Here is a 16,818-nt window from a genome sequence, read left to right as displayed (position 1 = left end):
GCTGACTGTCAATGAACAGTCGGCATGGTCAGATCTGAATCCAGCATTTCTTGCCTTGCATCTACCATTTACCTGTAGATGCAAGAATGCTCAGCTGGGCTAAAGCTGCACCATTAAAATCAAAAATAGTATCTATTAAAATAATTCTTAGTATTGTTCAGCTGACTAGGTGCTTATACTCTATTGAAAACACATTTAAACATCCAATTTTTCTAAGGCAGTTGCACCGTTAACAGTAATAAACGGCATTGTTAACCCTTACTGAACCAAAGCTGTTTTCAGAGGCATTTTTCACCACTTACTTGCAAACTCTTGGCCACTAATTGCTACCATCCCCACTTTCTCCAGCCAGGACCACGATTTCTCTCCTTTGCACTGTCTCAAATACCTTCACAGGAGCTTCTGCAACCCTCCTTACTTCTTAAGATCTCTCTCAGAGGCAGAATTGAACAAGAAAGCACAAAAGGATCTGGAAAAGCCTTTTTGTTTCCCCTTGAAATTCAGTAGGATTTCTGCTCTGAGAACTCCATAAACAAATGTGCAAAGAGAAGGAAGAGTTCAGGGAGACAAAGTAACTTAAAAAGGATTTTGCTGATGAAGAAGGTCAGTAAGAATTTATAACAGAACACCATTTAATAGGGTTGGAGCAGTCTTGTCTTCCTTTTTGATTCATGGAAAATGCTACTTTTGCTTTCGAAGACTGGAAAATGTACCAAGGGCTAAACTACTTTGTATACATTTTAGGAATACAAAATACATGAACAGCAGAAAACACCCATGTCCATGACCTGAAAAAAGGCACTTCAGGAGAGTTATCTGGAATTGACATTGAATGCTGCAGTTTACAGCTTTTTATGTAGCTGTACAATAGCCTTTTTCAAATGGGCAATACAGAAATACTGCCACTCAGGTATTTTAGGGCATTCCTTGCACTTCCCTAGCTGCTTTAAATTAGCCTCCAGGTAGCCCCAAATCTTCCTTCATTACCCCAGAAGCTCTGAGGACTTGTTTGCAAAGGGAGAAACAGAAAAGCCAAGGCAAATCACTCAGCACGTGAGATGGGCGTAGAGGCTGCTCAGGGAACACACAAAGCCCTCAGTGACAGCTTGGGCAGCTCGAAGGTCCATCAGTTCTGAGCTCCTAAAAGCTCATTCCTTTTCACTGCCTTGCTCTCACCTGTTGTCTGTTGCTTTGGCAGGCAGCACTCAGGTGTTTAAACCAGAGCATTGCGTTCATTCTGTTTCCAGCTTGAAATTTGTATGAATTTCCTAAGAAAGAGGAAAAAAAACACAGATGAAGGAACACAAACAATGCTGTACACTTAAATCCTACCCATATTCAAGTACCTCTAAATTTATAACAGAAGGTTCATATAACTTTACACTTTGTCTGGAATAGGTGCAATTGCTTGACCTATTGAAGAGAAGTTTCAGCTTGCCTGTCTTCCTTTCCAGCATTCTACATTTCAACTAATGCCTGCATCAACTAGGAAAGAACAAAACATCCCTCAAAACAAAAATGTTTTTGTTCAATGCCATCATTGCAATATGTTTATAATATCACGATTTTTTGATGAAGTGCAAGATACCACTGAAATGCACCCTGGAAAGCTGCATTTGAAAATATGTGAAAATCACTCCTAAACGTATTGATCCATTTCAGACCAGTATTTTCAGTGGCTGGAGTTACACAGTGCTTGTTTGGGTTCAGGAAGGTCAAGTGTTACAAAAACATTTCAGATTGCTGTTGCAGACTTTAAGCTGACAAGCACTCACAATTTATACCTCCTATCAGTGGTGCTAGAAGAGATGCTTGGAAATAAAATGTACTAAGACGTGAAGCAGACAAAGCATTAAATAATTTTAAGCTCCTTTATCAGAACTTTTAATCATGTTCTTTCTGCACAATTTGAAGTGCCATGGAAAAGTAACATTTTCTTCAGAGTTTTAGCTGAAAGCAGGCACTGTGTTGGAGTAATGGAAATCCACAGGCTTCTCCACATAACAGACAAGATCTCTGAGGGGTTTTCCCTGGTAATAGCACTACATTTGGACAGATGGTTTGGGTTTTGGTTTGCCTTTGGAGAGAAGGGACTGCTCAAGCACCTAGTGTTAGCTGAATGGGGTTTTTTTTATCGTTACTTACATTTTCACACATGTGAAAATGCCTCAAAGTGTTCTAAATATAGCTGTAATGAATGCAGATGAATACTTCCAATTAAAATCACATCTGGGGTTGTTAAGAGTTTGGAGAGCTCTTAGAACTCAGTGAAGACTAAGGATTCTCCATGGGTTACTGTTCCCATAGCATTCTAAAGGCAAAGACAACATGTTGGAGAGCAGCTGAAGCTGCGAGGATGTCACCTTTCACTTGCTCGTTTACTTGCTGACAAATGACCTCAGCAAAGCCAGTGCTTATTTTGGGAATCAGTGCACTGCTTACCCTTCTCAGAATCAGTCAATAAGAAGAGATCTGGATGCTCAGGGTCATCTGCCATCATCACCATCCAGCCCACCACTGAGACGCTCTTACTTGGCGTGGATTTGAACTGGAAATGCAAACGGAGATGGAAATGGGGTTAGAACAAGAGGCCAGATCTGCACAGAACAAGTACCCAGAAGGGCAGCTCCTCTCAGGGACACTGCTAGAGACTGGGTAACATCAGACGAAGCCGAGCACTTCACAAGATTAAGAAAATTAACAGAGTTTGTATGAAATCAGTGAAAAAAGAACTTAATACAATGAATGATATTCGAAACAAATTAAAAGGAGTATCACCATCTGCAAAAGCTTGTTACACATCTAATCTGCACTGCATGATTACTACAGCATTCCTCACCCCATTAGTGCACATTTGAACATACAGTATAGTTCAAAAGTGCATTAATAAATGCAAACCTATTCCCTCCACGGCTCACAAACAGAAGAATTAAACTTGCTGTAACTATTCACAGTTAGCATGCACTAATTATTACAGTAGTCTGTAATTACACATAACATGAATCCCGGGGACAAGATAACACAACTGTGTAATTAAATATTATGATCTGAAGAAATAAATGGATCAAGTGAGGATGTAAATTCAATAAATAAGTGCCCAGAAATGGGCAGTCGTGCTCATTTATTGACAAGATGTTCAAAATGATGGGGTTTTCCTGTTTCAGGTGTTATACATGCATTGACAGGTAACTTAGGCCTAAGCACAACACTTGTCTTTGCTACACTAGTCCCTCTCCTGACAGCTCCTTGATCCCACTGTTTTTCATTCACTTGGTCACAGTATTATTTTCTCCTTCTCACGCTTCCCTCAGTTCCAGGCTTTACTCACCTATTAAATCCAACTTATTTCCAAACCATAAGCTTCCTTCTCCCTGGCCTCCTTTTTCACCTATTAGTAGACCCTCCCAGTTCACTTCTCCTTGCTTGCTCAGGCAGTCCCATCCATGCCCCAACCCCCAACTCATTCAGTTTCTCTCATGTCTTCAGCTGCCAGGTCTCCTCGTCCCATGTTCTTGGGTCCAACAGAGACTTTCCATCAGTCCCTGCCCTCTCACCCTCTGCAGTGCTTCACCTCACTTCTCTGCCCAGAAGGTCTAACTCTGGTAGCTCTAATGCTCGTCCTCACCAGATGCATCTTCCTCCTATCTTGTGAATCTCCATTCCAACCTCTTTATTAGCACAGTCATTTTGATCTCTCCTTAATTACCTTATTAGAAACAATAAAACATCCTTCAGATTCTTTAAGCTTTGAGTCATTAATCTGTAAGTTCTAAAATACTTTTATTCTTCATGCTAGTGCCACAAGGCAGATGCAAAACATTAAGCATCTTTTGTTTCATTTTAGAACTATTGCTTTAGAATTACAAACCTGGAACTCTGGTTCAAGCAAGGAAAGAGTTACTGGTAATAAGTTGGAAGGCACCATGAGCAAAGTAAGAGTTTATAAGAATGTTCTCTGCATGCAAATACGGTTACTTTATAAATAAAATTCCATTGCAAGTCTAATGTCAGTTACTCTAATCTATGCCACAGATACTGAACTGAAGACCTGGAAGGTCACAGAATCATCACGGAATCATGGCTCCAAGCCCCATCCAGTCTGGCTTTGAACACTTCCAGAGATGGGGCAGCCACAGCTTCTCTGGGCACCCTGTGCCAGGGCTTTACCACTCTCACAGGGAGGAATTTCTCCCTAACATCCAGTCTAACCCTGCCTTTTGTCAGTTTGAAGCCATTGTCCAAGTAAGTTTATCTGCCTGGGACTTGCACAACCGGCTCCATTTTAAACCTTAGTTTAAAATCCATTAGAACTTGGAATGAACAGCAGTTGAAAGAAAAAGCACTTTAACCAAGTTCAAAATAGTTTAAGAGTCCAGGTTCTTTGTATATACACACTAAAATTAAGTAACTCACAGCCTTTGGGAGGTGGATGGATGTGGTAATGCCTCAAAAGAGGAGGAGATAAATGATAAAGCTCTATCAGACAAGATTTCATTACAGTGAGGGCTGTAACTCCTTTTCAAACAGAAACTGAAAGTTCTTTGAGGAGGCAGTAAGTAATGTCAGTCTGTAGTGAACATTAAGGCATTTTATCTGAAAGAAGGAATAAAGACGAGGAAAGGGAATAAAGGTAAGGATACAGCTCATGAGTTCTTTAAAAAAAGGGAAGTGTATAGAAGGGATTTGTTATGGACTCACTGACGACACAGCCTCAAAAAGTAAGATGGCACAAATTAACACTTAAAAGGGACCTGCAAAATGCAAACTTCCAAGTAGCCCTAAAGCATTAATAGGTCCTTTTCACAGAGATGGAAATTTGAGTCACAAAGCAGTTTTAATGGATTACACACCAAAACGTACCTCTTGAACAACACTTATTTCTAGAGTTTCATGGAAACAACACGTTGGGCTTTCCTGTCTCAGTTACATATCCCAACAGGTATCCACTATGTGACACTGCTAAAGCTCCTCGCTTTTCATTTCACTCAAAACAATCAGTTAATCATGGTGCTTCTCCATAAAATGAAAAGCTCCACACAAGCAAAGTGTTTCCTGCCAGCCTCAATCCGTCACCGCTTGAAACACGTGTCAGCTTTCCATCCCTGTGCTCGGCTGGATTTGTATTCCATGTTTACACAGTCCCCCAGGGCAGCTCACCCTCTGCTGATGCACAGAGCCTTGCTAACAGCAAGTCTGCTTTGTTAACATGAAGGGAATGAAAGCTTCATTGTAATTTAATGTTCCTGGTTCCTATTTGCTTTTTGTAACACAGGCCACCGGAATGACTCTTACTATACACATGGAAAACTGCGCAGCCCTGGCATGAGGCTTCACATAATTGATTTTTGCTGTTGTTGCTGTTCTGAACTCAAAGGCTTTTGTAAGTAAATTTTTGAATCAAAAACTCTGAAATAATTTGTGAACAGACTTTCCACTCCAACATTTTGGCACCTACAAGTCTCCTCCTCCACATCTCCTGTTGAGATTCTACAGCTTTCTAATATTCAAGTCATTTTCTTGGTGGCTGAACATCCTTCCCAGAATTACAGCATTCTTCATCAGGGTATTTCAGTGAAAGTGCCTGAGCCACAACTACCAAGTTTTCTAGACTGCAAATAAATAGACCTAATTTTGATTATAGCATGCAATGGATGGCTTGGAACAACAAGGGCTTGTGCTCAAGCATGAAGCCTTAAAAAGCCTCTGTTGCTTTCCAAGTACCTACAAACATGGAAAAATCTCTCATGCATGCTACATTGTCACAGAAATTGGCAAGACTCTCAGTCTGATCACTACAAACAGTTATTTTACAGGTGTATTCACATTTTTCAGGGTGCTTATTTAAAGTCTAAGTTCAAGTGGCTATTCTTACTATTGCCCTTTTCTAAAGGTGCACAAGTGCTACAGGTTTTCACAGAGGGCTTCTCTGTGAGTACCACTTCAGCATACAAGAGACAACCACTGTCCACACACTCCTCTTAGATTGTGCTGTGCTACATCTCTGGGCCCTGAAGTTCACGTGCTCACTTATAGACAATTCTCTGTTACTGTAGTAATAACTGAAACCTGTTCACTATCTAAAATCACTGCTAATTTTATGCTGTTACTCTTAGGAGATGCAGCACACAATACTGGATGCACTCCTTGGCCTTTGACCACAGGCAGGAGAAGAGCTGGCTTATCCGTGTCTAAAAGGGAGGGGATTTCTTGCCCCTTTTGCTGAAATTGCACTGGGATTTTTATGAGGTAATTTTCCAAAGAGGTTGGCTATTATAAGCCTGGAAGAGCTCTGAGTGTCGGTGCATTCCAAGCTGCCTGGAGCAATTGCAGCAGCAGAGTGGTCAAAAGCATGCCTGTAATCAAGACACGTTTACCATGAGAGCTCCAGCCAGGAAACTTTATATAGCAGACTGACTCTTTTGTTGCCAGCGTTCCTTTCCATGTCACAGAGGCCTTGAGAAAGGAGGCAGAAAAGACAGATGTTTAAATGGCTCCAGAAGATGCTTGGAATATTTTGCTGAGGGAAATCTCCAATGTATCAATCTTTGAAAAAGAAAGCTGCTTCAAAGCAGACGGCATCATCCTTTTTATCTGGGAAGTAAAAAACCCCAAAGCCTAAATCTAGCCTTGGATCTCTTCATTTTGCAGAGCAAACCTCTTAGGAATCTCACTGGACAGTATCTGGAGCATTTACTCATGCTCTAGCTATCTAGGGATGATTGGCCATCTGCAGTTCATTCTCTCCTGATTAACTTTGCCTGAAAATGCAACCAAATGTGAGCTGAAGTGTGACCCTTGACAAGTCATCTCCACAGACTCCAAAGCTGAGGCTTTGTACAATAACTCTGTAGTGAAATGGATGGAAACCTAAGGCATCAATAGCCAGGCTTGAAGGCCAACACAGGCAGAGCAGCTGAACAAGTTACTGACCACCTATTATTGGCCTGTTCAATAAACTAGAGCCCCTTCCCCAGTCCCTCAACCTCAGCAGCAGTAACCAGGTGATCTTCCACCTTAATTTCAACATAAAGGTCATGCTCTGAGTTACAACAACCTCTGCAGCAGAGGTTTACTGTGAACACTCCTTGCAAACTATTTGTTTCAATAAAAGACAACCCAAACTGTAGCAAATAGTTATTACAATATGTTAGCCTTGACTGCACCTGGGAAACCAAATCAGAGACTGAGCTCCACAACAGGCTTTGCATCCACAAACAGAACAGAGCATGTTTGCTGCCCTAAAAAGCTCAAAGCAAGACATGAGCTGTGTACAGCCAAATCCAAGGTTGTGCTGGACAGTTCAGTCCAACTTCATAGAGCCAACTATTAAAAAGAAATTCATGTTCTCCAGCAGTCACTGCTTTTAACTACCACTCCTCTTCCTCCTTTTCCTGGGAATCGCCTTGCTCAAACGCCTCTCAGTATTTGCAAGAACGAGGCTGTGGGCTCCTAATGGGAAATCCTGCCCACCCTGGACTCAAATGTGTCCTTGCCCCTCTCTGCAAACTTCCTTATTGGTCTGCTGAACATCCTTGGACAAAGAAACATGAGCACACACACATGTGAGACAGATTTTGGCTTCTTAAGCCTCTGTTCACCAGCAGTTTAGATGTTGTAGCTGTCACAACATATCAGTGACCTGGGGAATATTAGAAGTCAATTCAAGAGGTTTAGAAAACAACCTCTGAAAGCATTCTAAATGGATGTGGCTGTATTTCAAGGCAAAGTAAAGGCTTTTGCAGCAACAGAGTGTCAGAAGGATCAGGTACCAGACTTTTCACCTTTTTCCTTTATTTACTTTTTCTATAGAAAGGGCAAGACTATTTAAATAACTGAAATTGTTATTCTGAAGGAAATGTGTAAGCAGTGAGAATGCAATGTACTTAATTTCCAAACAACGTAATTCCTTGCTAAGCAATTTTTTCAAGTTCTCTAAACCTGCATGCTATTTAGATTGTTTTAAAATGCTAATACATTAGAGTGAAAAAGCTTCTGAATGAATAGATACAAGTCTGGTAAAGCCCTCCATAATTTTGTAAAGAACAGTGAACCAGAGAGACTTACAACTACATACTCCATTCCTAAAAGAAAACAAAATGCAATTTTGGCACAAAGCCTGAAGGAATCACAGCAGTAACAGGAACACAAAGTCTGACCTTACCACAAAAATTTCTTTTCCATTTCTCAAAGTTTCCAGAAAAAACAAGCAACTAGCTGTGAGTGACATAATGCCAGCACAAGCTCTCTCCTGGTTCCTCTTTTTTTTTTTAATACTTTGCATTTCTACTCATAATAGCTTACAAGTCTGCTCTTTCCTTTTAATGAGGTGGAATCCTTCCCCAAAGTTTTCACTGAAGCCAGGGACAAATGCATCCAAACACACACACTTTTCCCAAGACACCCAGAAGACAGGAGGATTGGCTAATGAACCTTTATCCCGGGCTAGGCAAATTGAGTTTTGATCTTACCTAAGCAAAGCTAGTAGGGATGGATGGCCAAGAAACCATGCAAATATTTCTAAAAGTAATTAGCTTTTATTAAGCTACTTTGAGTATTAGAATACTGTTTCCTAAGGAACTTTCAATAAAAGTGGGAAATAATCTCTTAGATTAAGAGACCTTTACACACAGTTTCCACAAAGCAACTTCAAATATCCAGGAGCCTGCTAACCAGAAATACTGAGCTTCAAATCTCTACCCTCTGCACATAAAAACGTTAGGATAAGAAAACAGTAATTTGTACCAAAGAGAAAGAAAGTCCCCTTTATGAGAATTCCAAAAGCACAACTCAGTTTGCAAAATCCTATAAGCTTTATGCAAAGCAAATGCTCTACAGTGACAGTTGTCATAAATTAACCTGAAACACTGGCCAAGGCAACTAAGTAATGATTCTGAGTAGTGAATGAACTCAGGCTCAAGTATCTCCAGTTTTGCCCAGTTCCTTAAGAGAATCATTATAATTAATCAGGGACCTCAAACAGGAACAATGCACATCCAAACATCCGTGGGACAGGTACAGAAAATCCTCTTGCTCCCTCCCCACATAAGCCAAGCATTTTGAGCTTATTTCAAATCAAGCTGCAGCAAATAAAAGGAACGCCAGCATCATCTGACATCGCAGCTCTCTGCTGAGCAGATGAGGTGTTTTGTGCTCCACTGCAGCTAATGGATTACAGGACTACACAGAGAAACCAAATGGTCTGATTTTACCACATATAGGAAATTAGTACATGTTTAATTGTTGTATCTTGTGACTGCTCCATTTTCCCTCATCAGTGCTTGTCTGGATTTCAAACTGCAACAAGCTGCTGCAAGACTCAAATCATCAGAAGACAGACCTTCTGCCTTTGAAAATGGACAGACACAGTTCCTTTCCTAAAAGACCAGCAACGTCAGAGACACATGGCAGATGCAAAGCAGATGTTCTTGGTGTAGCATGTAAATGTAAATGGTATTTCCCTGGGGTATTTCCATATGAGGTGACTGTCTCACCATATGAGGTGACTGACAGGATAGTGCTGACTGGAAATCAGGCAAGGCCCGAGCTACTCTCAGTGTTTACATCAGGAAATCACATTTTAGCTTGGCAGGTGATACTGGAATATGCCTGGTTTACATACATGTTTTCTCTCTGTAGCCTTCAGGGATTTTGCAGCGTAGTAGAAGAGTTGGGTTCCACACAGTGCTACCCAGTATTTCGTCCAAGATGCTACCTGGAGAAAAAATAAAAAAAACAAACCCAGAAGTGCAATGGCTAAGTGAAATGTTTCATATCACTGAGCTGTAAAAGAGGAGGCACCATCCTGCAAGAACATGAGGGCACTGACTGTCCAGCCAAGCATCAGCCATGTTTCCAAAGCTGCTGTTTGTTATTCATGCAGGCCTACGAAGGCATGAAGACTCCAGAAAGCAGAAAGAACACGTGCCTTTCCTCTCTAATCTGAGAAAAATGTTCTGCATCTTAGTCTATGCTTCCTGCAGTCCCTACTGAACCCTTCAGGGAGTCAGAGCACGTCTGTCCCTTTCCTTTTCCATCCTGGGTACTGCCATAAGGTATCCCCCATTGTCACGAATACGTATTTTGATTTATAATTTATCATCAACTGCTTGCAATGCAAATGCTAAGGGTTATTATCTATTGATAAATTGCTGGGATTTACCTACTGTTAAGGGAGACAAAACAGGAGTCTCTCTACTTTGAAGTTGTCAGCAATTGTAGAAAACTTTATGCAGCATTCTCTTCTCCTCTGCTTCCTGGATTATGTGTATAGCCTTACCAAGTGAATAAATGCACCAAACAGAGGAATGAAAACTCTGGCAGTGACCCTAAACCTTAATCAGCAAGGCAGAGGAGATCTCAGACATTTGAACTAGTTGCCCAATGGCCACTTTACTGTATTCATAACTGGGCAAAGGAAGAAGGTGAGAAAATTGATTTATTAAAAAAAAAAAAAATCTTACTGTAGGTTTTTTGCCTTCTTTCAACAAAGTCTTCCTCCTGAGAACACCTTGAATAGTAACTGCTCCTGGATACAAATGAACAGCCAAATCTTCAGATTCTAGGGAGCTGAAAGGAGCATTTGAAGAGTTGTGTGAAAAAATATTTTTCCTAAAGTAATTTTCCAACCATTACCAAAAACTAATGCAAATACCTTTATTGTAATTTGAAAATGTCAACTTTCTATTTATTTGACTCATTGTGGAAAAAGACTTTGGCTGTTAAAAGGAATTGCTGTTGTGAAATTAACACTCGCAAGCAAAAGTGATCAGAAAAATTTAATTAGCCAAGCAGGTAATCCTTAATTAAAAAATTAAAACTCAAAACACAACTGAAAGACAAGAACAATTAATTTCAAAAAGCAAATGTCTGAAGTACATTGGGCAGTTGCTGTACATGTTAAACCTCTCCTTCAGCCCTTGCAGGAAAGATTTGACTGGTTTTTGGTTAGAAACACCAGAACCGTTAGCACATCAAAAACAAAGCACAGCTCAAACATGCACAGTCTTTAAAATATCTGAAAGCAAGGAGAGTGGGCAGGAGCAGGAAGGAATAAAGAGTAGAAACCCAAACCACAGCTTTAAGGTGTTTTTAGTGCAACTGGTGCTCTACTGATCGTCTGCCCTGCGAAGGACTGGAGAGCAAGGGGCTGGAACAAAGGCCAGGTACAGCACTGAGGAAAGAAAACTGGGCTTGACCAAAATTACAGAGCTGACTGGCTTCAGAAACATTTTCAATAAGAGGAAAGTTACACCAGGAATCATTTCAGTAAATGTCAATCAGTGCATGTAACTAAGGCACTGAACCCAGCAGCTTTCTAGAAAAGCCAAGAGAATGAACAGCACCCGAAAATCATTCTGAAGTAAGCCAGGATTTGCTGTTTCATCCATCCTAACAGTCATGACTGTCCAAAGTAAACTGGAAATGTGGGAAACACTTTCACTGCAGCACCTATTGAGGATGATGATATGGAGACAAGTTTGGACACTGACAGATGTGAACATGGGTTTAACTCAGTGAGACAATGCTTGCTTCTTAACATGACAGAGGTTTCACAGTCAATGGCCATTTTTTTTCCAACTACAGTGACACAGCTGGAGACAGAATCTGTATCCATGCAGAATCAGAACCATCAGTTATGTTACTCTGTCATCTTGCAAATATTACATCTATTAAATTGGGGGCAATTTGTGTTACTCATTTTAGGCATCTCTCTGATTTCAGGGAAGAGGCGCAAAGAAATTCAGTACAGAACTGCCAGCAAAGAAAACATCTGGAATGCCATCCATTAGCACCAGAAGCAGCTTTGTTTTCCCCATGAGAACTACCTGCACTGCTCCACAGTGGCAGGCAGCTCAAAAGCTACCCCAGCAAAACATCTTTAAGCCTTGGCAGAAAGATCCAATGGTTCAGAATTTGGATTGGCAGACTGGAATGAACAGTCCTTATGCTGATATAGAGAAAGTCATTGAAGGGGAAAGTTTTAGGACTGAAGAAAAAAGGTCTCTACCTTTATTTTGACATGTAAGTTAGAAAGGTAACATCAGAAAACACCCACTTAATTATTAAATCAAACCAAATCACCAACAGCAGAGGGAAGGTTTGACACCTCTGTGTGCAGTGGGAGTGTACCTGCTGGCCTTCATGTGGCCTCGATGGCCATTTCGTGACACTCTTGTCCCCGGACCGAGAGAATGGTACAACCTGTTCCTGTTGGATTCCATTATAAATTGTATGTATTACATATACTTGCATTCACACAAACAGCACGACTGCTAAAACAGCACAGAACTTTTTTTGTGTGCATATCACAAAGCCACTTCTTCCATGTAAGAAAAAAGCAAATAATTTTATTTAGAAAAATGCATGCAGAAGTAAATAGTATGGTTTTTCATTTCATCGGATGTTCTCTTTGTCAGAACTCACAATACTGAAGGGTTTTACTGGCACTGAAGAATAACACATTTTGAGAGCAAAATCTGCATTTAGCTTAGACTAAATAAATGTAAAGGAACCATACTGATAAAACTTATCATGAAATCTGACTTCAGATGTTACTACAAAAATGGTTTCAACTTCTACGACTATGAACACACACAAGCTGTTGGGCTGAAAGGAACTGCAAGCTCTGTCAAAAATACACCTGACACTGTTTAAAATCCTGTTGTGCTCAGCAATATTTCCATTTTCCTGTTCCTCTAAGCTGTACACTCTACCTGTAGGCTTCACCTTTTAAAATCATTTACCTGGTCCATACTGAGGAATTGTGCCTCAGACCTGCCTTTTGAACACTGCTTTGCTTCACTGAACCTTGTTTTTCTGGATCAGATCCCTCAATCGACTGAACTCCATTTAAGTCAACATAAGCACTGTTGAGGCACTTTGTCCTCACCTCCTAGTTTTTATCCATTTTTGTAGTTGCTGGTATCCTGTTGGAAGACTGAAAATCAGCAGTTCTGTGGAAGCAGGCCGTTAAGTACAAGCCTAGGGGAACCTTACAGGCAAAGTCTCCAATACAGCACAAATCTGTCTGTCACCTGTGACAGGGCTTTACACGAGCTGGGAAGCTGCTTGTGCTTGGACAGTGTTTCAGGATGGGAGACCTAAACCAGCAGCATGGCCATGCTTCACCCTGAACTCAGGACAGCAGGCAAAACACACTTAAAGAAGGGCTACAGGAAAGGGCAGCAGCATTAAACAAAGAGAATCAGGTTTTTCTGTCATTTTGGTTTTTTAAACCAGCCCAAACTATTGCTCTTGCTGTAAGAAGAATTATTAAAAACATATTAATGAATCACCATCTACTAATCTGTTCCAGAATTTGCCATCATTTCTTTCTCAACATAACAGGTATCTTTGAACTTATGAATTGTTTTTTAGAACACACTCAAGACACAGGCAAATAAAACAATAAAGGAAAAAAAAAGTAATATGAGCTGTTTATTTTTGTATACATCCATTTGGCATGCAAATTAAGTATGTTTTTTCCTTACCTTTAAGCTTGGGGTTTTTTTTGCATAACAAGGAGGCTATCACTCTTGCAATCCTGCTATTTCAGGGAAATCTATTCAGAGACACTCAGGATGACAACCAGTGAGACTGAAGTGTCACTTAATACACTGCCCTTAACAGGATGTAACTTATCAGGACTTGGAATTTTAGTTCTTCCAGTAATTTTGATTGGCCTGAAGGGACACCCCAACACTGAAAACTTTCTCAAGTTTCAAACTAAGGTTCTGTTGCACCTAAAAACAATCAGTGGCTCTAGTTCTCATCCCTTCTGCATTCCCCAGCTACAAGCAGAAAGGCCAGGAAAAACAAGAATACACTCTACAATTCCTTCTGTTACTTTGGGAACCTGTGTGTGCAGGAACTGTTTCCTTCCTCTTAAGGCACATGATGCAGATTTAAGCCTTCCTACCCAAAGATACTGTTCCTAAATCATTGAGAAATACTGAAGTCCTACTTGCACTGCATATAAAATAGTAATCAACACTGGATGTACCCCAATTTTGCCAGAGTTGATAACTCCAGGCAGCTAATGCCTCTCCCTCACTTAAATGTCTTTATGAAGAATGGAAACCACTGTCCTTCACTGTACAGACCAAAACCAGAGAGAGACCCTCTCTAGTTATCTCAAATTTTGCCACTTGCATGTCAGTGTATTACCTACTAAAATTTAAAACATGCCTCATCATCTTAAGAACCAAGGAGCAGACTCAAGGTTGCTGCAGAGCTCCAGGAATTTCACACATGGTGTCTGGAATCCTATCCTCTCCCTGGAAGCAGGCAAGAGAACTCACCCTGAAACACACGAAACCCCCACCAGGGTTCTCAGAGAGCTCTCCCAGGAGAGAGGGAAGTACAGAAGGCAAGTGGAATTTGGAAGAGGAATCTTCTGTTTGATATGGAGCAAACCTTGTACTGGGGGAGCCTGGGGCTGCAAGTTCTCATTAGCACAGGGATGAAAAACCCCTGCTTTGCCTCAGAAGTCCACACAACAATTCTGAAGAGTGTTCCCCTAAGTTTAAACCTGAGGCTTACTAAAATTTTTAAGTTTCTTATGCTGCTCTGGGTAAAACACTCAGCTCAGCATTTTGTCCAACTTATGACTTTTTATCTTTGAGAAATAACTTGGTATCAAGACACAATTCCGTAAGGCAGCAGGGAAGGAAAAGAAAGCAAACTTTCTGAATGCTGCATGTGCTCTGTGAGGCAACCTGCAAGTTGAGAGATTTCCTTTCTGACCCCATTTGCATTCTCTGCTCATGTGGGATGTTACCTAATGAAATCATTAAGGGCCTTTCCTCATGTGTGGATTCATATTTAGGGCATGAAGCACCCAGGAGTTCACCTTTGGCACAGAATGATTTTCAAAGACCTCTTGCAAAACTAACACAGAACTGTAACTGCTTCAGTGAGCTCAAGCAGAATATACATTTGTGGTAACAGTTCCCAACTATAAAGAAAGTGTTTTGACAAAAATTCCTACAAAAAATGCAAAAGTGTGGTAGAAAAAGTCATCCATGGCAACTCTGAAGCTGATGGATTACCTGAAATTGTGTTACAGAAGCAAGCAATGCACTGTATTGTGCATCTTCCTCAGCTGTGGGAAGGTGAATATTGCACCTTTGTCTGTGTTAGACTACAGCTGTTTGTCTTTTTCCACATTCTCAAATGCTACATGAGAAGGGGCTGAAGTGGGCAATGCCCCCTGAGCACCTGCAGGTGCTGGATGAGGAGCAACTCAGTAATTCTGCACCACAAAGTCAGACATGAGCAAGGGGCACTGTTGAGTCTTCCCATGTCACACAGGGGCAGGTAACAGTGAAGGGAAAAGAGGATGAGAGACAAAAAGAGATGCCAATGTCAATGACAAGGGAGCAAAGGGACCATGAACAGATGAAGGGTCTCAGGGAAAGTGAAAATGAAAGTGGGACAGGTCTCGAACAGCACATATGAAATCCACAGCTATAAAACCTTTGGGGTCTTTGGGTTCTCTGGCTGAGCTCCTTAAAGAACGTGTGCACTGAGTAAGCACCCCATCAGATAAAAGCCCTATCAACTATTAGTGAGCAGAAGGTGTTTCTCTGCTGCTTTAACAGACCCAGCGAACTAACTACAGCTTTTTAGTGTACATATGGAAGTTTTAGTTTACATATGGAAGATCTCTAGCTCAGTAAAAACAAGCAGCATTTTCAGGACCCAGAGAGAGACTGTAAGTAACGATGTGAATAGAGAAAACCAGGTTTTCCTTACCTTTCAAATGCTGGCCAGGAAGTCTCTTCACTGAGTTCAGAACCATCACTGCTACCTAGAGAAACATAAGAACAAATGATACTTTATTTCATCATCTACAAGCCATCTCTGCCACTTGTATCTGAAAGAATCAGAATATTTAAGATTCTGAATATCAAAATATTTCAGATGATATGCACAAAAATACTTCAGTAAAATACTGCAAGGAAAACACTTTGTGATTTGCTTCAGGAACTTCACATAAACTGAGATGGAGATTGAAGGGACAGGGTCTAGTTCCACATTAAGAAATTGAAGAAAAGGAGCACTAATAAATGGGAACCGTATTTTCAAAATACAAAGAACACCCTAAACACAGATATGTCTGCATTTAGAAGAACAGGTCACTTATTTAAATAATTTCTTATCAAGTCATACACAGTCATGACACAAAGGTGAAAATTCATTGCTGAATTTGATTTGGGAAGCCTTAAACAACTTTTTAAAGCTGTCTCCCACTTACTCTATCAGATCACAACAGTATTATTTCCTTCTGTGCTTTGCAGACTAATCCAATGTTACCACAATTGTTTTATTTTAAACACTGAAAATAGAGGAAAATCCCAAAACCCAGATGTCTGATGCATCCACTCATGGCAGTCCCATAAATAAGACAGTAACTTTACAATTCAAGTAAATCCCATCAGTCTGAAAATGAGCATTTAAATACAGATACAAGGTGGGTGTTACCCGTAATGGTAAAAATCAGTAAATAATTATCAGTATAGAGATGCTGTTAACAGAACTCAGTAGCTTCTATACACAATTCCAAGCTGTTGCCTGGCTGCTCCTCACCCTTCAGACCAGCCCAGCTGCCCACATGAGCTATTACCCTTGTTCAACACACTTCAAACTAACATTTTTGGCTCCAGATCATCCCTATGCCTAAATTTCAGTGCAATTCAATGTCACTCAATGCTTGAAGCCACCTTTTGGCACACTAACTTGCCATCTTGTTTGCTCTGCTGCCTGAACACCCATGAAGAATTTATTCAGAATTATTTAGGAACAAACCAGAAAACA

General features: G+C 40.6%; 1 protein-coding gene across 6 annotated transcripts in view; it reads right to left on the bottom strand.

Annotated features, from left to right (window-relative positions):
• Positions 1–16,818, bottom strand: part of RALGPS2 (Ral GEF with PH domain and SH3 binding motif 2) — a 114,954-nt gene that overhangs the window by 7,051 nt on the left and 91,085 nt on the right. For 4 of the 6 annotated variants that reach the window (XM_017737412.1, XM_017737413.1, XM_017737410.1 and 1 more), the window contains 6 exons: positions 15,757–15,811; positions 12,130–12,207; positions 10,461–10,566; positions 9,620–9,712; positions 2,443–2,548; positions 1,177–1,268 (listed from right to left, as the gene is read on the bottom strand). In XM_017737412.1, coding sequence (XP_017592901.1) covers positions 1,177–1,268; positions 2,443–2,548; positions 9,620–9,712; positions 10,461–10,566; positions 12,130–12,207; positions 15,757–15,811 — 530 coding nt within the window. The remainder of the gene's footprint in view (positions 1–1,176; positions 1,269–2,442; positions 2,549–9,619; positions 9,713–10,460; positions 10,567–12,129; positions 12,208–15,756; positions 15,812–16,818) is intronic. The other 2 variants (XM_017737411.1, XM_008636106.2) reach the window with 1 other exon arrangement.

The sequence above is a fragment of the Corvus brachyrhynchos genome, unplaced genomic scaffold, assembly GCF_000691975.1.
Source record: "Corvus brachyrhynchos isolate BGI_N302 unplaced genomic scaffold, ASM69197v1 scaffold466, whole genome shotgun sequence".
In the NCBI taxonomy this organism is placed as follows: Eukaryota; Metazoa; Chordata; class Aves; order Passeriformes; family Corvidae; genus Corvus; species Corvus brachyrhynchos.
The sequence above is the reverse complement of the archived record's forward strand: the minus strand, read 5'-3'. Positions and strand labels throughout refer to the sequence as shown.